The sequence below is a fragment of the Schistocerca nitens genome, chromosome 1, assembly GCF_023898315.1.
Source record: "Schistocerca nitens isolate TAMUIC-IGC-003100 chromosome 1, iqSchNite1.1, whole genome shotgun sequence".
NCBI lineage: Eukaryota > Metazoa > Arthropoda > Insecta > Orthoptera > Acrididae > Schistocerca > Schistocerca nitens.
Genome location: NC_064614.1, coordinates 199,711,259 through 199,739,106, shown reverse-complemented (window position 1 = coordinate 199,739,106; position 27,848 = coordinate 199,711,259). Strand labels below are relative to the sequence as shown.

Sequence of the window (27,848 nt, the reverse complement as noted above, 5' to 3'; positions counted from 1 at the left end):
TCGGCTTCTACCAGTTTTTCCATTCGGCTGTAAAGAATTCGTGTTAGTATTTTGCAACTGTTGCTTATTAAATTGGTAGTTCGGTAATTTTTACATCTGTCAACACCTGTTTTCTTTGGGATTAGAATTATTATCTTTTTCATGAAGTCTGAGGGTATTTCACCTGTCTCGAACATCTTGCTCACCACATTGCAGAGTTTTGTCAAGGCTGGCTGTCCCAAGGCTATCAGTAGTTCTAATGGAATCTTCTATACTCCTGGTAGCCATGTTTCGACTCAGGTCTTTCAGTGCTCTGTCAAATTTACAACGCAATATCATATCTCCCATTTCATCTTCATCTACGTCCTCCTCCATTTCCATAATATTGCCCTCAAGTACATCGCCCTTGTATAGACCCTCTATATACTTCTTCCACCTTCCTGCTTTCCCTTCTTTGCTTAGAATTGGTTTTTCAGCAGAGCTCTTGATATTCATAAAGGCGGTTCTCATTTCTCTAAAGGTCTCTTTCATTTTCCTGTAGGCAGTATCTATCTTACCCCTAGTGATATATGCCTCTACATCCTTACATTTGTCCTCTGTCCATCACTGCTTAGCCATTTTGCACTTCCTGTCGATCTCATTTTTGAGACATTTGTATTCCTTTTCACCTGCTTCATTTACTGCATTTTCATATTTTCTCCTTTCATCAGTAAATTTCAACATCTCTTCTGTTACCCAAGGATTTCTACTAGCCCTCGTCTTTTTATCTACTTGATCCTCTGCTGCCTTCACTATTTCACTATTTCATCTCTCAAAGCCATTCTTCCCCTACTGTATTTCCTTCCCCCGTTCTTGTCAATCGTTCCTTAATACTTTCCCTGAAACTCTCCACAACCTCTGGTACTTTCAGTTTATCCAGGTCCCATCTCCTTCTTCACTCGCCGAGAGAAGACGCGACTTGTAACGATGTTCGTCCCCGTCGGTATGACGTGGAACAGCACCTGTAACACAACGAGGATGGAATTTTGCTGTCTGCTATTTCGTTGCTATGCCGTTGCTACGTCCTGTTATTAACAACGGACCGACGTAACTCCAGAAATAACTTATGTTGGAGTAAATGTTTCTTTTTTTTAACACGCCGAAATACTGGTTTAAACCAATCACTCTTCACTGTCCACTATTCATGTACTCACCTAGTCACTTAAAATGTTTAAAGAGTCAATCAACTTGCATTAATACGCATTGTGTTGTCCGTTTAATGAGTTAGGCGACACGTAAGATTTACCTTTTGACCCAGATTTTATTGTTTTTTCTGTAGTTAATTGTTTGTCCCTACAACACACGCACGCCGATATGTCATTCAAGATTAACTTTTGTCCAGTTCAGTAATCGTGACGCTGACGACAACTTTTGACTAATCGGCGTACTTGTCTTTCTTCGTGTCTTCGTTTTATTGTGTCCTACGCAAGACTAAGAGTTGTTTTTCTGTCGTTGATCCATTGCTCTCATGGTTTGTAACTGTTCATCAGTACAAAGCCTAAGTCCGATAAACCAGTATCACTCAGTTGACGTCTAACACTCGTCTTACTATACCGTCGCGTTGTGAACGGTAAAGATTAACTTTCTTCAGTCGAATGACTGAGGAATACTTCAATCTCTATCTCACGAATTATCAAACTTCCAAAACTGAAACAATCTAATAGCGTTTGCATCCAGACAACTATCGCAAAAGTACTTTAGAGTGACTCAAGAGCAACTAACTTACTGAACATTTCCATATCAGAGTTGCATTGTAGACGTATTGAATTTCCGTTTCGATGCGGCTGCAATTCTCTTCCATGGTAAATGTGATCTTTGACTGAATTATCTTCTTGGATTTAACCTTCGTTCATCTGATTTTGAATTTATTCTATAGATGTTTGATAAAGGAATTATGATAATCCTTTCCATTTATCTCCCCTTTTTGTGTGCTACTCTCAGTATTTAAATGATAGAGGTGCTACTCAAAATGTTACCAGTGTAGATTTTGTCGTCAATAGTTGCCGTCACTGACAAGATGACTCACTTCCCTACTTTAAGTTTCCACAAAGTTTGTTAATTGGGGTTTTCTGTCCTTGGAGCGTTACACTGTAGATCTCATTTTTGAGACGTTTGTATTCCTTTTTCCCCACTTCATTTACTGCATTTTCGTATTTTCTCCTTTCATCAATAAAATTCAACATCTCTTCTGTTACCCAAGGATTTCTACTAGCCTTCGTCTTTTTACCTACTTGATCCTCTGCTGCCTTCACTATTTCATCTCGCAAAGCCACCTATTCTTCCCGTACTGTATTTCGTTCCCCCGTTCTTGTCAATCGTTCCTTAATGCTCTCCCTGAAACTCTCCACAACCTCTGGTTCTTTCAGTTTATCCAGGTCCCACCTCCTTAAATTCACACCTTTTTGCAGTTTCTTCAACTTCAATCTACAGTTCATAACCAATAGATTATGGTCAGAGTCCACATCTGCCCCTGTAAATGTCTTAGAGTTTAAAACCTGGTTCGTAAATCTCTGTCTTCCCATTTTATAATCTATCTGGAACCTTCCAGTAAATCCAGGCCTCTTCCACGTATACAACCTTCTTTCATGATTCTTACACCAAGTGTTAGCTATGATTAAGATTTTCTCTGTGTAAAATTCTGCCAGGCGGCTTCCTCTTTCCTTCCTTACCCCCATTCCATATTCACCTACTACTTTTCCCTCTCTTCATTTTCCTACTATCGAATTCCAGTCCCACATGATTATTAAATTTTTGTCTCCCTTCACTATCTGATTAAAGTTCACATTTAAAAAATGAATAATTTCTTTTATCTCATCATACATTTCTTCAATATCTTCGTCATCTGCGGAGCTAGTTGGGCTACAAACTTGTACTACTGTGGTAGGCGTCGGCTTCGTGTCTATCTTGGCTACAATAATGCGTTCACTATGCTGTTCGTAGTACCTTAACCGCGCTCCTATTTTTTTATTCATTATTAAACCAACTCCTGCATTACATCTATTTGATTTTGTATTTATAACACTGTATTCACCTGACCAGAAGTCTTGTTCCTCTTGCCACGGAACTTCATTATTTTCGAGAATATCTAACTTTAACGTATCCATTTCCCATTTTAAATTTCCTAAACTACCTATCCGATGAAGGGATCTAACATTCCACGCTCCGATCCGTAGAATACCAGTTTTGTTTCTCCTGATGACGACGCCCTGTATTTATTAATTTTAAGGAAATGGGGTAGTAGCACTGTCGTATCGTACCCTGGTATCCACCATAGAGCGGTAGCTCAAATCTCTCTCTGGTCTTCCTTTTTTCGTTCAATATCTTTCAAATATAAAATTCATCAAATATATGTTAATTAAAGCATGTCTAATCATATTCAACTTTTGTAGTCCTGCCGTCCTCAGTTGCAAATAATATTATGGTATGTTGACAATCCTAGAATAGCAAACTGCCAGAACATTTTATAACCTAGACAGGGTGATTCACGTAGGTATTCAAATATTTTAATATGTTATTCTACAAGAAAAACTAAAGAAAAAGTTCATATAAACATAAGTCCGCATATGTTTAGTTACGGAGTTACGGCTAATAACAGATTTTGCCTGAAATTTAGCAACTTCGCTAATATGAATCCATCGCAAAACTGTACGAGGTTAAAGTAAAGCATGATTTCCATTTATTTTGTTGTTACTGGTCTGGTGAATCTAATAAAACATGTTCCAGACGTGTATCTGCAATAGTTCTTCAGAACATCCAGAGAAGCAAAGATTATTATACAAGTAAATTTGTTTACTTTCCAATAAGAATGTAGAAACGTTTGTGTCATTGCTGGCAACCGTTAGCGGGTTGTTTCAGACGTTCCATAAACTTGAAACGAGTGAGTTTTCCGTATTGTTCAGTGAAATAACATAATAATAAGAGGGTATTTAAGTGAAACCACATAGTAACTGTTGTAGTTTGTAGATTATTTATGAAACAGGAATGCCTTTCAAGTTTACGACAGAGGTATACGCCGATATGGTGTTTGTTTATGGCAAATGTGATCGTAACGCTACGGTTGCAGTTAACGAATATCGCGAACATTATCCAACTCGGAGGATTCCGATTGCACGAACCATTAGTGGAGTATTTCGAAAGTTACCATTTTATTTACTGATGAGACACAGTTTACTCGAGATGGTATGGACAATTTACGAAACTAGTACGTATGCTCTTTTATCGTACTCCGTAACTAAATGTTTGCGGACCTATGTTTATATGAACTTTTTTCTTTAGTTTTACTTGTAGAATAACATATTAAAATATTTGCATATCTTCGTGAATCACCCTATATATACATCGTACCAAATACAAAGCGAATAGTATAAATAAAAATATGTACATATTCTGGGCCATTGAAGATACCTTGCAAAGAATAAAGACGAAACGAGTGTGGCACAAAAAATTGTGTTTCATTCAGTTGTAATTAGATGGTCCAAAAGAAAAATCAAAATACCACAATATCTAATCATTTTTTATGAAAAATGCAGTATTCTTGTTTTTAATTAAACGCTGCACGCGTAATTCCAGTTTTCATCGCAAATATAAATTCTTGATTGTCTACGACGGTCTGAATTAAGGAAACATAAATTAAATGTTAGGCCAAAATGAAAAATTGAATACTATTTACACTCCTGGAAATTGAAATAAGAACACCGTGAATTCATTGTCCCAGGAAGGGGAAACTTTATTGCCACATTCCTGGGGTCAGATACATCACATGATCACACTGACAGAACCACAGGCACATAGACACAGGCAACAGAGCATGCACAATGTCGGCACTAGTACAGTGTATACCCACCTTTCGCAGCAATGCAGGCTGCTATTCTCCCATGGAGACGATCGTAGAGATGCTGGATGTAGTCCTGTGGAACGGCTTGCCATGCCATTTCCACCTGGCGCCTCAGTTGGACCAGCGTTCGTGCTGGACGTGCAGACCGCGTGAGACGACGCTTCATCCAGTCCCAAACATGCTCAATGGGGGACAGATCCGGAGATCTTGCTGGCCAGGGTAGTTGACTTACACCTTCTAGAGCACGTTGGGTGGCACGGGATACATGCGGACGTGCATTGTCCTGTTGGAACAGCAAGTTCCCTTGCCGGTCTAGGAATGGTAGAACGATGGGTTCGATGACGGTTTGGATGTACCGTGCGCTATTCAGTGTCCCCTCGACGATCACCAGTGGTGTACGGCCAGTGTAGGAGATCGCTCCCCACACCATGATGCCGGGTGTTGGCCCTGTGTGCCTCGGTCGTATGCAGTCCTGATTGTGGCGCTCACCTGCACGGCGCCAAACACGCATACGACCATCATTGGCACCAAGGCAGAAGCGACTCTCATCGCTGAAGACGACACGTCTCCATTCGTCCCTCCATTCACGCCTGTCGCGACACCACTGGAGGCGGGCTGCACGATGTTGGGGCGTGAGCGGAAGACGGCCTAACGGTGTGCGGGACCGTAGCCCAGCTTCATGGAGACGGTTGCGAATGGTCCTCGCCGATACCCCAGGAGCAACAGTGTCCCTAATTTGCTGGGAAGTGGCGGTGCGGTCCCCTACGGCACTGCGTAGGATCCTACGGTCTTGGCGTGCATCCGTGCGTCGCTGCGGTCCGGTCCCAGGTCGACGGGCACGTGCACCTTCCGCCGACCACTGGCGACAACATCGATGTACTGTGGAGACCTCACGCCCCACGTGTTGAGCAATTCGGCGGTACGTCCACCCGGCCTCCCGCATGCCCACTATACGCCCTCGCTCAAAGTCCGTCAACTGCACATACGGTTCACGTCCACGCTGTCGCGGCATGCTACCAGTGTTAAAGACTGCGATGGAGCTCCGTATGCCACGGCAAACTGGCTGACACTGACGACGGCGGTGCACAAATGCTGCGCAGCTAGCGCCATTCGACGGCCAACACCGCGGTTCCTGGGGTGTCCGCTGTGCCGTGCGTGTGATCATTGCTTGTACAGCCCTCTCGCAGTGTCCGGAGCAAGTATGGTGGGTCTGACACACCGGTGTCAATGTGTTCTTTTTTCCATTTCCAGGAGTGTATTTAGATTACAAATGGTTCAAATGGCACTGAGCACTATGGGACTCAACATCTTAGGTCATAAGTCCCCTAGAACTTAGAACTACTTAAAGCTAACTAACCTAAGGACACCACACACACCCATGCCCGAGGCAGGATTCGAACCTGCGACCGTAGCAGTCCCGCGGTTCCGGACTGCAGCGCCAGAACCGCTAGACCACCGCGGCCGGCATTTAGATTACATCCATTGTTTTATACCACAGATGCGATCTCACACGAACCGAAGTGATACGCATTGTAGAAACATGGGAAACAATAATTTTCACGGCAACTAGCACCATTCAACTGTTGTATTCTTACAGCTGCCACCGTATCATTGCAAAATGGCTCTGAGCACTATGGGACTTAAAAGCTATGGTCATAAGTCCCCTAGAACTTAGAACTACTTAAACCTAACTAACCTAAGGACATCACACAACACCCAGTCATCACGCGGCAGAGAAAATCCCTGACCCCGCCGGGAATCGAACCCGGGAACCCGGGCGCGGGAATCGAGAACGCTACCGCAGTATCATTGCAATATGAACCCAACAGAACTGATCTGGTACCAAGTTAAGCAATTTGTCTCGAAAAACAAGACATTTAAGCAACCAGACGTACTGGAACTAATGCACGAAGCTTCGTCACACGTCAATGCTGAACGCTACCGGATATGGAACCGGACGTCATAAAAGGAGAAAATGTGGCGCTTGGATAGTTTCGTTGATTCTATTGCTGATCGACTCGTTATCAATGTGGCAGATGACAGTTCCTCTATTGATATGTACTTCTCGGATTCGGATATGTAAAGAGTTCAAAATTACCAGATCACTGACACTAAGTAGTTCCTCCAGTGGCTTCGGTATTTAGCTGTACGATGAAATCTATGCAATACTCTTTTGAGTCACACCGAGAGCGCGCAGAAAAAATACCCTGTGTTTAAGTTAGCAATTTTTATTACTCTTCTTTTTAATTTCAGTACTATGTTAGCTAAGTACGAGAGTACGTTATGCTTTCCGTCTGGTCCCCTAAGAAAAGTGAGAATTGCTGGAATGTTGTCAAATATTATTTCATTCTGTTTAAAAATCAAATGACATTCGAAGCTATATAGCTTCCTCAGCTCGTCTCCTTTTACATTTTAACTGCAACTGCTCACTGTAGTTTATTTAGACCAGCTGGTTGGCCAGTGTTGTTCAAATTAAATGCTCTGGTAAAGGTGTTGCTCGGTATTATCTCTCCGTCGATGTGTATATAAAGCACAGCATAAAACTTACCCCTATTATTGTACTTGACTGTACTCGAGACAGCTCAAATTCCGCTCTACGTGTAAAGAAATCCAAAGAGATTTCAAGCAAACGCGGAAGAATACATGAGTTAATGTTTACATCGGGTTTATTCTTACGATGAACATAGTACAGTATCGGATACACAAGATTTAAAAGGGCAGTGCATTGGCGGAGCTATCATTTATACTCAAGTGATTCATGTGGAAACGTTTTCGACGTGATTTTGGCCACACGCCGAGTATTAACAGACTCTGAACGCGGGATTGTAATTGAGCTAGATGCATGGGACATTCCATTTCGGAAATCGTTAGGGAAAGCAATATTCTGAGACGCACAGCGTCAAGAGTGTGCTGATCATATCAAATCTCAGGCATCACCCCTCACCATAGACAACGCAGTGACCGACGGCCTTCACTTAACGATCGAGAGCAGCGGCATTTGCGTAGAGTTGTGCTAACAGATAACCGACACTGTGTAAAATACCCACAGAAAACTAAGCTGAACGTATCCGTTAGTCCAGTGAGGCGAAATTTGCCGTTAATGGGCTGTGGCAGCAGACGACCTACGCGAGTGCCTTTGCGAGTAGCACGACATCGCCTGCAGCGCCTCTCCTGGGCTCGTGACCATATCGGTTGACGCTAGACGACTGGAAGACCTGGTCAGATGAGTCTCGATTTCAGTTAGTAAGAGCTGATGGTAGGGATCGAGAGCGCCGCAGACCTCACGATGCCATGGACGCAAGTCGTCAACAAGGCACTGTGCAAGCTGGTGGTGGGCTGTGTTTACATGGAATGGACTGGATCCTCTAGTCCAACTGAACCGATCATTGACTGAAAATGGTTATTTTTGGCTATTTGGAAACCATTTTCAGCCATTCATGAACTTCACGTTCCCATACAATGATACACCATGCCACTGGGCCACAGTTGTTCACATTTGGTTTGAAAAACATTCTGGACAATTCGAGCGAATGATTTGTTCGCCCAGATCTCCCGACATGAGTCCCATCAAACAGTTATGGGACACAATCGAGATGTCAGTTCATGCACAAAATCCTACACCGGCAACGCTTTCGCAATTATGGACGGCTAGAGAGGCAGCATGGCTCAGAGTTGATGCAGAGGACTTCCAACGACTCGTTGAGTCCATGCCACATTGAGTTGCTGCATTACGTCGGACAAAAGGTCTGGTAAGATATTAGGAGGTATCCAATGACTTTTGTTGCCTCAGTGTAATATGTACGTATCCAGGTTACTTGTAAATAAGCCACTACCATTACAATTCTTACGCTTCATTCGACAACGGGATAATAGTCCGGAATATCGTTTGCTTGTACTTCTGGAATGCTGATGCTCGGTTCAGTACTGGAAAATCTATTCCAAGTACCTATGCAGGGGCACCACGTGTAGGAATCAGCTTCAACCTGGACACATGGAGAAAGGGGTCATCTGGAAGTCCTTTAACAGACTACGGACCGAAGTCGCAAGATCGAGGGACAATCTCCTTAAATGGAACTTCCAACTGCCAAATGCCAACACAACACTGTGCGAATGCGGTGGATTGCAGACAACCTGGTATCTCTTCAAATGTAACTCATGCCCAACCACCTGTAGCATGAACGACTTAACGGCTGAAGCACCCAATGCTACCAAAGTTGCCCAATTCTGGGTGAATACTGTATAGTTTTCTTTGTATGTATTGTACATGTTTTCATTTTAGTGTATCTCTGACACGAATAAAGAAAGAAAGTCCGGAATATTTTAAAAACTGTAGAACAAATTATTTTCTACACATCCTTCAGTATCAATATCACTTGGAACCTTTGCATGGAATGTAAGCGTATTAGTTCTTCTGCAAATATACGTGTTATATTTTCCTTTTTCTAACATGTTCCACAGCCTCGACGATCTACTATCTATATTTTTACGGAACAAATGGCATATCGAGTCTAATCTGAATGTGTTTCTTCGAAGTAACGCTTATAGTTTCAGGTTATTGAGTTGATCCAGGACTCCCAGGTTTTCCAGAATGGGAATTCTTTTACATCGAACGGTCACTAGCTATAAATAATTATTTGCTTGCCAGGACATGCATCAGCGCCACTTTGGCAAACGTGTGCAGTGCGAACGGGAGCTGCGCCCACGGTCCGCTAGAGCATTCACATCACGTTCACGTCCAGCCCGGCACCAGTAATGGAAGAGTGTTGTTCCTCGGCGAGAGATGGTCCTGATTTATTACGCAGCCAAATGCAAATCGCGTGCGTGTGTTAGTGACTTGGCAGTGCCACTGCGGCCTCGCAGCCATCCTTGCCGTCAGTCACTAATGGTAGTAATCGCACACTGCCGCGGCAAGGCTTCATCTGTAGCTTCATTGACACACGACTCATTTGTCAGTAGTTTGTTTATGGTGCACGGCGATTCTCGCCCTTTGTTTACCACTTTTCTTGGCAACAATGGAATAACCGGCAGCTCCGCGGTTTATTCGACATCGACATACCTCACTCTAAAAATTATAAGGGAAATTCGGTCTTGTAACAGTACGCAATCGGGATTTTTCCGTGTTGCTCCACCTGGCGGGAAACAGACATCGTCTCACCATTAATCAGCGCGCAACGATACTATAACCGTACGTTCGCTCTTGTTCCTCTAGTCTTTCTTAATATTGAGATAAGAAAGCATTTTTGTTAGGACCTGAGTTATGCAACTAGTAATTTAAACGGTTTTAACCAAACAGTCACTGCAATTTAATTAATTGACTTAGCTGTTAAATCTGTACAGTATTGCTCCCTTGACCACATAGCAGGAGCTAACGATACATGTGTCAACCATATTTTTCTTCTTGTTGGTTACAACAGCCTATATTTGTTGAAAGACATTGTAAAGGTTCCATTTCGGTTGTTACTAATGAATGAAATTTTGTATAGGAGTACTCACCACCGCCGCGGTTTATTTAGAAGTGACTACTGATGGACAGCAACACTTGAGAAGGCAGCAGAAGCATTTGAAGTAAGGGGTATATTCCCATACAAGCCTAATGTCTGTTCAGAGAAAAATTTTGTTCCTTCGCGTGCTACTGCGAAAGTCGAAACTGCTGTTCACACGATAGGGTATAAAGACACAACTGGAGATAGTGCCCCAGCGAAGTAAATACAGTCAGTAACTTCTACGGAAGCACTAGAATTCAGTGCTAGAACCGTGAAAGCTTGCTAGTTCATTTCTGACACGTCTTCTGCCAAAAGTGTCGTCAGTTGACAGAAGGAAGCTGACAACCAGTGAAGAATGTTCTCGATCAGAAAAAGAAGGAGACCGAAAACCGAAATGAGGAGAGGAAAAGTAAAAAGGTTCTTCTACAACAGGACAAACTCATTCTGCAAAATGTTAAGCGCTCACAGCTTTTTAAAAATATATATACACTCCTGGAAATGGAAAAAAGAACACATTGACACCGGTGTGTCAGACCCACCATACTTGCTCCGGACACTGCGAGAGGGCTGTACAAGCAATGATCACACGCACGGCACAGCGGACACACCAGGAACCGCGGTGTTGGCCGTCGAATGGCGCTAGCTGCGCAGCATTTGTGCACCGCCGCCGTCAGTGTCAGCCAGTTTGCCGTGGCATACGGAGCTCCATCGCAGTCTTTAACACTGGTAGCATGCCGCGACAGCGTGGACGTGAACCGTATGTGCAGTTGACGGACTTTGAGCGAGGGCGTATAGTGGGCATGCGGGAGGCCGGGTGGACGCACCGCCGAATTGCTCAACACGTGGGACGTGAGGTCTCCACAGTACATCGATGTTGTCGCCAGTGGTCGGCGGAAGGTGCACGTGCCCGTCGACCTGGGACCGGACCGCAGCGACGCACGGATGCACGCCAAGACCGTAGGATCCTACGCAGTGCCGTAGGGGACCGCACCGCCACTTCCCAGCAAATTAGGGACACTGTTGCTCCTGGGGTATCGGCGAGGACCATTCGCAACCGTCTCCATGAAGCTGGGCTACGGTTCCGCACACCGTTAGGCCGTCTTCCGCTCACGCCCCAACATCGTGCAGCCCGCCTCCAGTGGTGTCGCGACAGGCGTGAATGGAGGGACGAATGGAGACGTGTCGTCTTCAGCGATGAGAGTCGCTTCTGCCTTGGTGCCAATGATGGTCGTATGCGTGTTTGGCGCCGTGCAGGTGAGCGCCACAATCAGGACTGCATACGACCGAGGCACACAGGGCCAACACCCGGCATCATGGTGTGGGGAGCGATCTCCTACACTGGCCGTACACCACTGGTGATCATCGAGGGGACACTGAATAGTGCACGGTACATCCAAACCGTCGTCGACCCCATCGTTCTACCATTATAGACCGGCAAGGGAACTTGCTGTTCCAACAGGACAATGCACGTCCTCATGTATCCCGTGCCACCCAACGTGCTCTAGAAGGTGTAAGTAAACTACCCTGGCCAGCAAGATCTCCGGATCTGTCCCCCATTGAGCATGTTTGGGACTGGATGAAGCGTCGTCTCACGCGGCCTGCACGTCCAGCACGAACGCTGGTCCAACTGAGGCGCCAGGTGGAAATGGCATGGCAAGCCGTTCCACAGGACTACATCCAGCATCTCTACGATCGTCTCCATGGGAGAATAGCAGCCTGCATTGCTGCGAAAGGTGGATATACACTGTACTAGTGCCGACATTGTGCATGCTCTGTTGCCTGTGTCTATGTGCCTGTGGTTCTGTCAGTGTGATCATGTGATGTATCTGACCCCAGGAATGTGTCAATAAAGTTTCCCCTTCCTGGGACAATGAATTCACGGTGTTCTTATTTCAATTTCCAGGAGTGTATATATTTGCCGGTGGTGCGGATGTGATTTCGATTATGACTTGATACAGTGTGATAAACGTAATAAATGGTGGCATGATGAATTTACTGAGTACATAGGTGTTGTATCTTATCTCTGTGACCGTTGCAAAAGTATTTCACCTGCGTATCCTTGCTCAACTGAATGCGTACTCTTATCCACCTATGCAGGTAGAATAAGCAGTTTGCTTTTGCACGCTCGCTCTTGTTGTGTCTGTCATAAGGCCATAAACGCATTTATTTTTATAAAGTTTCACTTGTAGAAGCTTAAATGACAGATTGGTGGATAAATAGATTACAGTAAAAGATTAAGTGCATCCTCGCATTTTTTCCTTAACTAAGTAATAAATAATTTTTCCAAGACATTATTCTCGTGTGGTACCACAGTCTTTGCACTTCATTATTAAGCTGTACTGTTTGTCATGGAACGCCTCGTCATCAACATTATCTCACATTTTTCGAAGGCCTTTGCCTCCCCGATACAAACTACTGAACTACTGAGCGAGTCGACGCAGAGGTTAGACAATTAATTCCATTTGGGGGGACGGAAAGCAACGGTCCCAATACACTTTCCTCAGGGACAACTGAAGTTACTTCTACATCTATCGATGACTCGCCATCCAGGATAACATTCTGCGTACTCCTTATCAAGAAATTCTCAGCCCTGTCGCATATTTCATGTGATACCCCATACGATCGTACTTTCGATAATAAGCGTAGGTGTGGTACTGAGTCAAATGCTTTTCGTAAGTAGAGAAGTACCTCAGCTATCTGACTGCCTTGATCCGTTGCTTTCAGTACGTGTTTGTCATGTGAGATAAGTGCGAGCTACGTTTGACATGTTTTCGGAATCCATGCTGGTAGTCATAGAGGAGATCATTTTGTACCAGAACCTCGTTACGTTTGAGTTCGTAATATCTGTTTATTGTAAAGATTTCATATTACATAGAAACGAACAATATCGACTGAAAGAGTAATACGTATGCGAGAATTTTCGAAACACGATTTAGCAAGTAATATGAAAATGCAGTGATTAAGAACGTTAATGCAATGAAATAAGTAGAACAAAGGATACTAAATGGCTATGAACAAATAGGCATGCAAATGATGTCTACAAGTGTCTGCAAGAAATTTGGACTCTAACGAATTTTCAAACAGTGGCAGTTAAGTCATACTGAATGATGGCAAATATTTCACTATTCAGTACTTAATATCTTAAAATGTCATTTCAATAGCTTTTAAGGACGGGGAAAAGCAGAGTAAGGAGAGATAGAACTTTTCTCACAGACAGGCTCCCCAAAAGTTATGGGGGGATCAGGAAACTGGAGTCCGAAAGTTCAAAAGTAAACTGTCAACTTTAGTAATCTACCATGTCACTTTCAGCCTTTGATAATAACAAGGCAACTCGCTAATGGAAACGACGCTGTCGATTGTCGACTAGTAAAATCGTCAGAAGATCAAAACAAATTGCAAAACAATTTAGAAAAGATATCTGTATGATGCGAAAATTGGCAATTCACCCTAAATAACGAAATGTGTGAGGTCATCCACATGAGTGCTAAAAGGAATCCGTCAAACTTCGGTTACACGATAAATCAGTCAAATCTAAAGGCCGTAAATTCAACTAAATACCTAGGAATTACAATTACAAACAACTTAAATTGGAAGGAACACATAGAAAATGTCGTGGGAAGGCTAACTGAAGACTGCGTTTTATTGGCAGGGCACTTAGAAAATGTAACAGATCTGCTAAGGAGACTACCTACACTACGCTTGCCGTCTTCTTTTAGATATTGCTGCGCGGTGTGGGATCCTTACCAGATAGAATAGGAGGAGTACATTGAAAAAGTTCAAAGAAAGGCAGCTCGTTTTGTATTATTGCGAAATAGGGAAGAGAGTGTCACTGACATGATACAGCCTTTGGGAAGGATATCATTAAAATAAAAGCATTTTTTGTTGCGGCAGAATCTTCTCACGAAATTCCAGTCACCAACTTTCTCCTCCGAATGCGAAAATATTTATTTGACGCCGACCTACATAGGAAGAAGTGATCGCCGTGATAAAATAAGGGAAATCAGAGCTCGTACGGGAAGATATAGGTGTACGTTCTTTCCGCACGCTATACGAGATTGTAATAATTGAGAATTGTGAAGGTGGTTCGATGAACCTTCTGCCAGGCACTTAAATATGATTCGCAGAATATCCATGTACGTGTAGATATAGATGTAGACTCTGTTTTACTTTCTTGTGACGTCTGACTAATCAAATCACACACAACCATACACAATGTTGACCACGAAAATTACATCATGAAATGGTATTCAATAAACATCAAATTGGCATGCTTAGATATTAAAGTGACCAGCATATAGCGAAATTACGTGAAGCAGATAGGAGTAACACCATCTACATTCTGTGTCTAAGGAAATATCTGGTGTTTCAAAATAAAAATCTGGGTTTCAAGGCTTTGTAGCATTTTTTACGTTCAGTTTACAATTAAAATTAATGTAGAAAATGAAAGATCAACTCAAACAGCCTTGTTTGTATACCTGTGTGCATGCATATGCACTGCTTCCTGTGTCTTACGTTATAAAGCGCTTGTGGTAAAGATGGCGATTACTGAATAGAAAGATTTTTGTGTTTTGCAGTTTGCAAGGACTGCATCTGTTGTTACTGCAACATGCATTCCACATTAAGTTCCACTGTAATCATTTTACTAAGGTTTGAAGCTCCTCTTTAAGTACTTCCTCGTTTGCGATTTGAAAACTGGGTTGCTTTGAAAATTAGCCTGATCTAAACACAATTAGTTTATTTTTATATTTACCCAGACATGTTTCGACACCTATGTGTCATATTCTGCGGGTCAAATTTTTACTTCTTAAGATTACATCCCTAACTGAATTGTATTATTATACACTGGCTTTAGTGCTCGTTTTTGTTGTTCTTTTCGACAGCATGTCATCTGCAAAATTTTTCGTCCTGTTTTTCACTGGTTGGTGTCTCGATCAACTGCTATTTTGTGCATTGTTTTCACTCAGTTTTTCACAAATATCCGCTCACTGCTTCACCTCACATGCACTTTCACAAAATGTGGAGAAACGTGATCTGAGCAGACGCTTCTAACAAAATACAACAGGAAAAAAGTTAACCCAAAGAAGATGACATATAAGTGTCGAAATATGTCTGGGTAAATATAAACTAATTGTGTTTACATAACGCTGATTTCCAAAACAACCCATTGTAATCCTCCAAGTGGTAACAATATCCCTAGACTGTATCATCAGTTTGATGACATCGGCTATCTTTGTAAAGGGAAGAGTGCAGGACGGCCAGGAATGACTGAATAATGTATTTAGCGAGTGAGACTCTTCCACACATAGCCTCAAGAAATCAATCCAGAAGGCTAGGTGTGAATTAACGGTTCCAGTGGCGTCTGTGTGAAGACTTTTAGGGAGATGGTTACAACTATGGCCTTATCGTTTGCAGCTGTTACAAGCTCTAAAGCCTACAGACTATGGTTTACGTGACAACTTCATAAACGAAATGTTGCTGCATGATGATGAAGTGGAAATGTGAACACACATAATGGGTGCATCTGGGGGTCAGCAAATCCCCACGAAATGGTAGACTCCCACAAACAGAATTTTTTTTTGTGCCATATTCCAGGGGAAAGTAAACGGATCTTTGTCGGTGAAACAATTGTAACCGGTATTTCTTGACCTACTAGAACTATGACTCTTTCCTCAGTTGGAAGAAGCTGAACCACAGAACTTTATTTGGCAGCAAGATGGTGCGCTGCCTCACTTCCATCAACATGCGACTGGTTAAACGATGTTGTACGCAACCGCTGGATGACAGAACTTATGCGTGACCCCTCCCGCCGGAGGTTCGAGTCCTCCCTCCGGCATGGGTGTGTGTGTTATTCCTAGCATAAGTTAGTTTCAGTAGTGTGTAAGTCTAGGGACCGATGACCTCAGCAGTCTGGTCCCTTAGGAATTCACACACATTTGAACAGACCTTGTTCCGCAGAACCTCCATGTACGCCCGACCTGACACCACGCGATTTTTACCTTTGGGGGTTCATAAAGAATCATATGTGTGTGCCTCCGCTACTAGCTGATCTACCCAACTTAAGAAACAGGATAGAAGCAGTTGTTTGCAGCAATTATTCCAGACACGTTGATCAAGGTTTCAGAAGTACAACTCCCTAACGGTTCAGTATGTCCTTTGTGACGAACGGTGCTCACACTAAACGCTTGTAAGAAGAACTGTTTGAATTGTTCTTTCATTTGGCGTATTATTTATAATTGTAAGTTGAGTGTAATAGATGCTAGAACGTCTTAAAACCCCAATATCCATTTTGAAACACCTGATATAGCGCAGTGAGTTTTTCATACAGAAATCCCATTTGAATGTTGGTTATTTGTGAGAAGATCGTGTTATGCGTCGTGCTAGAAGGAAGAAAGTCTAACACCACGTGTTGGATTCCGCCTGTTTACCATTGCACTCCAACAGCCTTTTAGCTAAATCCATGTTTCGAGACTTTATATGTATTATCTCCAAATAACCCCTATTAACTCTGCTTTCCAGAGTTATACAGTCATTATCAAATGTCACAAACATCACTCCTTATGAAGCCATTATCAAACAACATTAAAAGCCGTTGGTATATAGAGAATATGAACCACATATGCGGTTCTACAAGACGATGCACATCGACATCAAAGAACAAACTCTACAAGTCGTGGTAATAATGCAGATCAGTTGCGAAACATTTGAGCACATTAAAACGCACTATTATGTTTATTACTCGAAAATCTATAAACTGCTAATTTTGTTAATATACCAGTAGTAATGATTCTACCATCAACCACAAGGACAGTTGTGCTCGTCTGCTCGACTGCTGGACTGTATAATTAGCGCAGCTGACACTTGGATGTCAACATACACCAATACGAATATAGTTCGTACTCTCCTCTTAAATATTACTGTGCTACAATGGTTTGTAATAATAGCTTCAGAGCAAGTGATCTACAGTGATTGGACAAATATATGGAAACATCACGAGAAATGCATGCTTGAACATAAATGTAAATGCTAGCCAAGCCTCCAGATGGCATTGTTGTACCACAAACAGCACCTGTGCAGTGTCCTCAATACGTTCCATATGGTGGGTGCTTCCTTAACCAAGGTAGCTGAAGTGTTTGGTGCTTCAAGGGGCACCTATACTGCATACAAGGGAATCAGAGAAACATCATGCGCTAAGTCACAATGCGTACCAAAGTGTGTGTTGAATTATTGTGATGGATAGTTTTTAAGAGGACTGTCACACCAAATAACATAATGACAATTGAAAACGTCACTGCAGAACTGAACATCGCACTCACAAACTCTGTCAGTACCAAAATAACACGAAGGATGCTCCATAAGGAGGGATTTACATGACATGCTGGAATTCCAAAACCACCCATCAGTGTTTCAAATGTCCATAATAGGAACACATGGTCCTGGAGTTACACAAATCAAAAAAGTTTTACATCACCTAGGTTCCGAGAGTTCTGGAACCTGTACAGAAAATTGGAATAGAAATTGACGTAAACATCATTCCCGCCCTTTTTATTGCTCATGAAAACCACACATTGCATGTTGTACCACCATACAGCAGGACCTTCGGAGGTGGTGGTCCAGATTGCTGTATACACCGGTACCTCCAGTAGCACGTCCGCTTGCATTGATGTATGTATGTCTGTATTCGTCGTGACATACTATCCACTAGATCATCAAGCCACTGTTGGTCCAGATTGTCCAACTCCTCAACGGCGATTCGGCGTAGAGTGGTTGGTTGGTCACGTCGTCCTTAAACAGCTCTTTTCAATCTTTCCCAGGCATATTCGATAGGGTTCATGTCTGTAGAACATGCTGGCCACTCTAGTCAAGCGATATCGTTATCCTGAATGAAGCCATTCACAACATGTGCACGATGGGGACGCGAATTGTCGTCCATGAAGACGAATGCCTCGCCAATATGCTGCCGATATGGTTGCACCATCGGTCGGAGGATGGCATTCACGTATCGTACAGCCGTTACGGCACCTTCCATTACCACCAGTGTCGTATGTCGGCCCCACATAATGCAGGGAACCTCCACCTTGCTGCACTCGTTGGAGCCGGCCGCGGTGGTCTAGCGGTTCTAGGCGCTCAGTCCGGAACCGCGCGACTGCTACGGTTGCAGGTTCGAATCCTGCCTCGGGCATGGATGTGTGTGATGTCCTTAGGTTAGTTAGGTTTAAGTAGTTCTAAGTTCTAGGGGACTGATGACCACAGATGTTAAGTCCCATAGTGCTCAGAACCATTTGGACCATTTTTGAACCACTCGTTGGACAGTGTGTCTAAGGCACTCAGCCTGGCCGGATTGCCTCCAAACACGTCTCGACGATTGTCTGGTTGAAGGCATATGCGACACTCATCGGTGAAGAGAACATGATGAGCGGTCCATTCGGCATGTTGTTGGTCCCATCTGTATCGCGCTGCATGATGTCGTGATTGCAAAGATGGAATTCGCTGTGGACGTAGGGAGTGAAGCTGCGCGTCACGCAGCCTACTGCGCACAGTTTGAGTCGTAACACGACGTCCTGTGGCTGCACTAAAAGTATTATTCAACATGGTTGCGTTACTTCAGGGTTCCTCCAAGCCATAATCCGTAGGTAGTAGTCATCCACTGCAGTAGCAGCCCTCGGGCGGCCTGAGCGAGGCATGTCATCGACAGTTCCTGTCTCTCTGTATCTCCTCCATGTCCGAACAACATCGCTTTGGTTCACTCCGAGACGCCTGGACACTTCCCTTGTTGAGAGCCCTTCCTGGCACAAAGCAACAATGCGGACGCGATCGAACCGCGGTATTGACCGTCTAGGCATGGTTGAACTACAGACAACACGAGCCGTGTACCTCCTTCCTGGTCAAATGACTGGAGCAGATCAGCTGTCGGACCCCTTCGTGTAATAGGTGCTGCTCATGCATGGTTGTTTACATTTTTGGGCGGGTTTACTGACATCTTTGAACAATCAAAGGAACTGTGTCTGTGATACAATATCCACAGTCAACCTCAATCTTCAGGAGTTCTGGAAACCAGGGTGATGCAAAACTTTTTTTGATGTGTGTATAAAACCTGAACTATAAGGGACTAGAAGAAGTCATTTGGTTGGATGAGTCTTGTTTCACATTGTTTCCAACTTCTGGCCGAGTTTACGTCCCAAGAGTGGAACATGGCAGAGGTCCGGTGATGATTCGGGCAGCCATGTCGTGTTGGCTGATGAGGTCCATCCCAGCTCGCGTCATCCATAACTGGTTTTGTGAGCACAAAGGTAAATTGCCACATCTCCTCCGGCCAACACAGTCAACAGCTCTCAATATTATTGAGCCTTTGTTCTCTACTTTGGGAGTAGGCTACATGATCGCTATCCACCTCCAATGTCGTTACCTGGAGTTGCCACTCTTTTGCAGGAAGAATGATAAAAGATTCCCTTGAAAACTATACAGGACCCGTATTTATCCATTCTGAGACGATTGGAAACTGTTTTGAATACCAGTGATTATCTTACACCGTATTAGGCATGGGAATGTTTTGTGTCTGTTTCCATATTTTTGTCCACCCCCTTAAATACGAAGAATACGTTTCTTAAATGATTCAGATAATGAAACTTAAAGAGTTGAAATTGCTTCATTTGTTCTAGGTGTGGGTTGATGCCGCTACACAAGTGTTTTTCTCTCTCGGTCCTGGTTTTGGTGTCCTTCTGGCTTATGCATCATACAACAAGTACCACAACAATGTGTACAAGTAAGTATGAAATACAGAAGAAATATATTACTGAATTATTATTTTTATGGGCTAAACTCAAGTTATTTTGCAACAGGTTATCAAATTTCTATATTGAATAAAAATAATTATCTTTACATAAAACAGATTTTCACCGTACAATACGGGTATTCAAGAATGCTTTTGCAAAATTTAGGGCAGGTTCCTTATGCCAAAACAAAAATACAAGTTCACATAAACATCTACCCGAAAATACTTCATTTTCGAGTTACTGATGAAAGTTAACGTTCAACAGCTTTCCAGGTACAACCCAACAACTTCACTTACCTATGCACCCGTCTGACTCATTGTATCCTAGACAGCATTGTGTTGCCAGGGAGACTTGTTTAATTCGTCATTCGTCTGTGTTTAACCTGCCCATTGTGTATATATACTACAGGTAGTACGTTAACTGAAACTGCTCTGTTGAAACATGACAGGAATTCATTTCGTGAATGAGCAGACGTAATTTTTATGTATGGTCACCTGAATGGTAATGGAGAAGAGGCTACAGGGCTGTATCAGACAGTGTTTCCAGACCGAGGGCAGTCGAGTCGTCGAATTTTGGTGTTATGTATCGCCACGTCGCTGAGACAGGATCCATGGCATAACAGACCATTGAGGAAGGAAGAATTTCTCGTATGCCTGACCAGAAAGAGGGTGGTCTGTGGGCTGTCGAAGAATAGCCTGGTATCAGCGCAGGGCAAGTGGCTCTGGCATGTGATACGTCGCCAAGTTCATCACGGAGGATACTTCACGAGCAACTCGTATATCCATATCATCTTCAACGTGTGCAAGACCTTACGCCTGCCAACCACCCACCAAGGGAGAACTTTTGCCGACTGTTTGTTGCACAAATTGCCAATCTGTTGTTTGTGTCTTCAGCTTTGTTTACAGACGAGGCAATGTTTGGAAGAGATGGAATAACAAAATTCCACAATCAACATATATGGGCCAGTCACAATTCTCATGCTACAGTACAGGCATGCAGTTTAAGATTAATGTGTGGGCTGGTCTATAGGTGACTGCCTGGTATGGCCTTACGTTCTCCCAGTATGTCTTACAGGTGCTGTCTACAGGAACTTTATTCAGAACACACTCCAAGCCCTACTAGAAGATGTGCCCTTGTATATAAGAACAAACACATGTTATATGGATGGTGGTGCACCAGGACATTTCAGTCTCAGTGTTTGAGATGCAATGGATGGTATCTACCATGACAGATGATAGGTAGAGGAGGACCAGTCCCATGACCTGCACGTTCCCCTGACAACATCCTTTGGATTATTATCTCTGGGGCACATTAAGCAATTGGTCTATGCAGCAGACCACCTGGATGCAGGAACTCTCCACAACATTCCTGGGGCACCGTCCAAAAGAATTGGGGAGTATTTGAAAGGCTGCGACAATCCATGATTCAATGAATGCATGCACATTTGAAACAAGAGGAGGGCATTTCGAGCATTAATAGTTTCTGTGTTGATGAGCTCGAATCACCTAAATTACAAACTTTCATTAATAACTCAAAACGAAGGATTTTCGGACGTGTATCTGGTTTATATGAATTTTTTTCTTGTTTTGGTGTAAGGAACCTATCCCCAAAGTGTTATAAGAGAAAATTTGCGTAGCCTTTATTAATTACGACTTTATGGGAAGATATTTTTTCTTATTTTACAGGGATGCTCTGCTCACCAGTCTGATCAACTCGTGCACAAGCTTCATAGCAGGTTTTGTTATCTTCTCAGTCCTAGGATATATGGCTCACGCATCAGGACGCCCCATACAGGACGTAGCCACTGAAGGTCCTGGTCTTGTATTCATCGTGTACCCAGCTGCCATCGCCACTATGCCAGGATCGATCTTCTGGGCCCTGATTTTTTTCATGATGTTGCTCACATTGGGTCTCGATAGTTCGGTATGTACTGCATTCTTTTCTTAATTATTATCGTTCAGAGTACAAGTAATCTTCCGAATTGATGTTGTTAACAGTTGAAAAATCTTTTAACGGTAGATAAAACACGATTCATTCAGTCAGTAACACAATTTACTGTATAATAGGGTTGGTTGAAGGTCGCACTGGGACTGTAGCAGTGCAAGAACATGGGGTCCCCTACTCAGCAATATGTACTGATAGTTTTTAAACATATTATTTTGCTTCTTTATAATATGAGAAGGTAACCTCTAACAAAATTTTCATTACTAATTTAAGCACTAACAGATGCTGGACACTTTGATTTTTGGATTATTATCTGGCCAGGATAATAAATAGTCAAGACACTAAAACTACCCTGGTAATTTTTGTTTTTATGGGTCTTAGGCCGTGGTGAAGGCGTACTTCTCTGTGTAACGTTTCGGCTTCCAGCGGTGAAAACATCATTAGAAGCTGTAAAAATACAGTTAGAAAACAAATTTAAGCAGGCTTAGCAAGCCGAACTGTTTATGCAGGATGGAGAAAAATTGTGACATGATGCCAGTAGGAACCAAAATTACTAATATTGTGTAGGTCGACAACGCACCATTTTTAAACTACGGAAACTTGCACCATGCGCTCCGATTGGCCGTGGGATTGCCCTGTTGCCGTTCGTCGGTTGACGGGCAGTGCTATGGTTGTCGGGTCACACATACAAACGTCTCTCGCAGGCAAAGCAATCGCTGTCATGCGTTGTCCAGACCATCTGGCAACATTGCAATACCGCAGCCAACCGGAGTGCATGGCGCCAAGTTTCCATAGTTAAAAATTTGCGTTGTCGACCTCCACAACATTAGTAATTTTGGTTCCTACTGGCAACAGCTAACCAGGGTTTAAATTTCGTGACACAATTTTCTCCACCCTGTATATATCCATGCAAATGTCGATTTGTGCCGAAGATCGCAGAGTCGGCCGACTTGGGTTATAGCTGTCACACACGTAACTGCGTAGTGTAACTGTGTGCATGACGAGCACCCATGCACAAGTGTGCTTAAGTGTGTATAGGGTAAATTTGCACAAGCATCAAACTGTATAAGCAGCTTGGTGCTTGATCGAATTACGTCATACATGCTTGTGCCAGTATTCACGTGTGTGCAATCTTGAGTGTGTGTCCCAAGAATAGGGAGGCTTGTGCAAGCATCCGTCAGGGATTTAATTTTTGTGTGTTATTACCAAACTACACCTCCCCCCATCAACCATGGACCTTGCAGTTGGTGGGGAGGCTTGCGTGCCTCAGCGATACAGATGGCCGTACCGTAGGTGCAACCACAACGGAGGGGTATCTGTTGAGAGGCCAGACAAACGTGTGGTTCCTGAAGAGGGGCAGCAGCCTTTTCAGTAGTTGCAAGGGCAACAGTCTGGATGATTGACTGATCTGGCCTTGTAACAATAACCAAAACGGCCTTGCTGTGCTGGTACTGCGAACGGCTGAAAGCAAGGGGAAACTACGGCCGTAATTTTTCCCGAGGGCATGCAGCATTACTGTATGATTAAATGATGATGGCGTCCTCTTGGATAAAATATTCCGGAGGTAAAATAGTCCCCCATTCGGAACTCCGGGCGGGGACTACTCAAGAGGATGTCGTTATCAGGAGAAAGAAAACTGGCATTCTGCGGATCGGAGCGTGGAATGTCAGATCCCTTAATCGGGCAGGTAGGTTAGAAAATTTAAAAAGGGAAATGGATAGGTTAAAGTTAGATATAGTGGGAATTAGTGAAGTTCGGTGGCAGGAGGAGCAAGACTTCTGGTCAGGTGACTACAAGGTTATAAACACAAAATCAAATAGGGGTAATGCAGGAGTATATTTAATAATGAATAGGAAAATAGGAATGCGGGTAAGCTACTACAAACAGCATAGTGAACGCATTATTGTGGCCAAGATAGATGCGAAGCCCACACCTACTACATTAGTACAAGTTTATATGCCAACTAGCTCTGCAGATGACGAAGAAATTGAAGAAATGTATGATGAAATAAAAGAAATTATTCAGATAGTGAAGGGTGACGAAAATTTAATAGTCATGGGTGGCTGGAATTCGGTAGTAGGAAAAGGGAGAGAAGGAGACATAGTAGGTGAATATGGATTGGGGCTAAGGAATGAAAGAGGAAGCCGCCTGCTAGAATTTTGCACAGAGCATAACTTAATCATAGCTAACACTTGGTTCAAGAATCATAAAAGAAGGCTGTATACATGGAAGAAGCCTGGAGATACTGACAGGTTTCAGATAGATTATATAATGGTAAGACAGAGATTTAGGAACCAGGTTTTAAATTGTAAGACATTTCCAGGTGCAGATGTGGACTCTGACCACAATCTATTGGTTATGAACTGTAGATTAAAACTGAAGAAACTGCAAAAAGGTGGGAATTTAAGGAGATGGGACCTGGATAAACTGAAAGAACCAGAGGTTGTAGAGAGTTTCAGGGAGAGCATAAGGGAACAATTGACAGGAATGGGGGAAAGAAATACGGTAGAAGAAGAATGGGTAGCTTTGAGGGATGAAGTAGTGAAGGCAGCAGAGGATCAAGTAGGTAAAAAGACGAGGGCTAGTAGAAATCCTTGGGTAACAGAAGAAATATTGAATTTAATTGATGAAAGGAGAAAATATAAAAACGCAGTAAATGAAGCAGGCAAAAAGGAATACAAACGTCTCAAAAATGAGATTGACAGGAAGTGCAAAATGGTTAAGCAGGGATGGCTAGAGGACAAATGTAAGGATGTAGAGGCTTGCCTCACTAGGGGTAAGATAGATACTGCCTACAGGAAAATTAGAGAGAACTTTGGAGATAAGAGAACCACTTCCATGAACATCAAGAGCTCAGATGGAAACCCAGTTCTAAGCAAAGAAGGGAAAGCAGAAAGGTGGAAGGAGTATATAGAGGGTCTATACAAGGGCGATGTGCTTGGGGACAATATTATGGAAATGGAAGAGGATGTATATGAAGATGAAATGGGAGATACGATACTGCGTGAAGAGTTTGACAGAGCACTGAAAGACCTGAGTCGAAACAAGGCCCCCGGAATAGACAACATTCCATTGGAACTACTGACGGCCTTGGGAGAGCCAGTCCTGACAAAACTCTACTATCTGGTGAGCAAGATGTATGAAACAGGCGAAATACCCACAGACTTCAAGAAGAATATAATAATTCCAATCCCAAAGAAAGCAGGTGTTGACAGATGTGAAAATTACCGAACTATCAGTTTAATAAGTCACAGCTGCAAAATACTAACGCGAATTCTTTACAGACAAATGGAAAAACTAGTAGAAGCCGACATCGGGAAAGATCAGTTTGGATTCCGTAGAAATGTTGGAACACGTGAGGCAATACTGACCCTACGACTTATCTTAGAAGCTAGATTAAGGAAGGGCAAACCTACGTTTCTAGCATTTGTAGACTTAGAGAAAGCTTTTGACAATGTTGACTGGAATACTCTCTTTCAAATTCTGAAGGTGGCAGGGGTAAAATACAGGGAGAGGAAGGCTATCTACAATTTGTACAGAATCCAGATGGCAGTTATAAGAGTCGAGGGACATGAAAGGGAAGCAGTGTTTGGGAAGGGAGTGAGACAGGGTTGTATTCTCTCCCCGATGTTATTCATTCTGTATATTGAGCAAGCAGTGAAGGAAACAAAAGAAAAATTCGGAGTAGGTATTAAAATCCATGGAGAAGTAATAAAAACTTTGAGGTTCGCCGATGACATCATAATTCTGTCAGAGTCAGCAAATGACTTGGAAGAGCAGTTGAACGGAATTGACAGTGTCTTGAAAGGAGGATATAAGATGAACATCAACAAAAGCAAAACGAGGATAATGGAATTTAGTCGAATTAAGTCAGGTGATGCTGAGGGAATTAGATTAGGAAATGAGAGTAGTAAAGGAGTTTTGCTATTTGTGGAGCAAAATAACTGATGATGGTCGAAGTAGAGAGGATATAAAATGTAGACTGGCAATGGCGAGGAAAGCGTTTCTGAAGAAGAGAAATTTGTTAACATCGAGTATAGATTTAAGTGTCAGGAAGTCATTTCTGAAAGTATTTGTATGGAGTGTAGCCATGTATGGAAGTGAAACATGGACGATAAATAGTTTGGACAAGAAGAGAATAGAAGCTTTCGAAATGTGGTGCTACAGAAGAATGCTGAAGATTAGATAGGTAGATCACATAACTAATGAGAAGTATTGAATAGGATTGGGGAGAAGAGAAGTTTGTGGCACAACTTGACCAGAAGAAGGGATCGGTTGGTAGGACATGTTCTGAGGCATCAAGGGATCACCAATTTAGTATTGGAGGGCAGCGTGGAGGGTAAAAATCGTAGAGGGAGACCAAGAGATGAATACACTAAGCAGATTCAGAAGGATGTAGGTTGCAGTAGGTACTGGGAGGTGAAGAAGCTTGCACAGGATAGAGTAGCATGGAGAGCTGCATCAAACCAGTCTCAGGACTGAAGACCACAACAACAACAACAACCAAACTACACTCATGCTCATAAATTAAGGATAACTGCAGAATGTGGTGCCACATAACATGGCACTACGCAAAACTGGCGCTAATAGCATAGGCACATAGGGAACACACACGACACAGATTTGTAAGTCCACAGTATTGGTGACAAGTTTAGGAAACCGCCCCGAAACACATGTGCTACCAAACGTCGCTGTTTCCTGCGCATGTACCCCGACATCAATATGGGATATGATCACCATGCACACGGACACAGGCCGCATAACGGGTTGGCATACTCTGGATCAGGTTGTCGAGCAGCAGCTGGGTTATAGCCTCCCATTCTTGCACCAGTGGCTGTCGGTGCTCCTGAAGTGTCCTAGGGGTTTGAAGACGCGCAGCGATACGTCGACCGAGAGCATCCCAGACGTGCTCGATGTGGTTTTAGGTCTGGGGAACAGGCAGACCACTCCATTCGCCTGATATCTTCTGTTTCAAGGTACTCCTCTACGATGGCAGCTCGGTGGGGCCGTACGTTATCATCCATCAGGACGAAGTTGGGACCCACTGCATCCATGAAAAGGCGGACATACTGTTGCAAAATGACGTCCCGATACCCCTGACCTGTTACAGTTCCTCTGTCAAAGACATGCAGGGGTGTACGTGCACCAATCATAATCCCACCCCACACCATCAAACCACGATCTCCACACAGGTCCCTTTCAAGGACATTAAGGGGTCGGTATCTGGTTCCTGGTTCACGCCAGATGAAAACCCGGCGAGAATCACTGTTCAGACTATACCTAGACTCGTCCGTGAACATAACCTGGGACCACTGTTCCAATGACCATGTACTGTGTTCTTGACACCAGGCTTTACGGGCTCTCCTGTGACCAGGGGTCAGTGGAATGCACCTTTCAGGTCTCCAGGCGAATAAACCATGTCTGTTCAGTCGTCTGTAGACTGTGTGTCTGGAGACAACTGTTGCAGTGGCTGCGGTAAGGTCCTGAGCAACGCTACCTGCAGTACTCCGTGGTTGTCTGTGGGCACTGATGGTGAGATATCGGTCTTCTTGTGGTGTTGTACACTGTGGACGCCCAGTACTGTAGCGCCTGGACACGTTTCCTGTCTGATGGAATCGTTGCCATAATCATGAGACCACAGTTTGTGGCACACGGAGGGCCCGTGCTATGACCTGCTGGGTTTGACCAGCCTCCAGTCGCCCTAGTATTCTACCCCTCATAACGTCATCAATATGTGTTCTTTGAGCCATATTCAACGCGCAGTCATCATTAGCACGTCTGAAAACGTGTGCACACTTA

At 43.4% G+C, this 27,848-nt stretch overlaps 1 protein-coding gene across 1 annotated transcript in view; it reads left to right on the top strand.

The window, feature by feature from the left end:
- The window catches only part of LOC126235080 (sodium-dependent dopamine transporter), a 644,375-nt gene that overhangs the window by 512,074 nt on the left and 104,453 nt on the right, over positions 1-27,848 (top strand). Inside the window, exons 8-9 of the mRNA XM_049943817.1 lie at positions 19,992-20,095; positions 21,791-22,028. Coding sequence (XP_049799774.1) covers positions 19,992-20,095; positions 21,791-22,028 — 342 coding nt within the window. The remainder of the gene's footprint in view (positions 1-19,991; positions 20,096-21,790; positions 22,029-27,848) is intronic.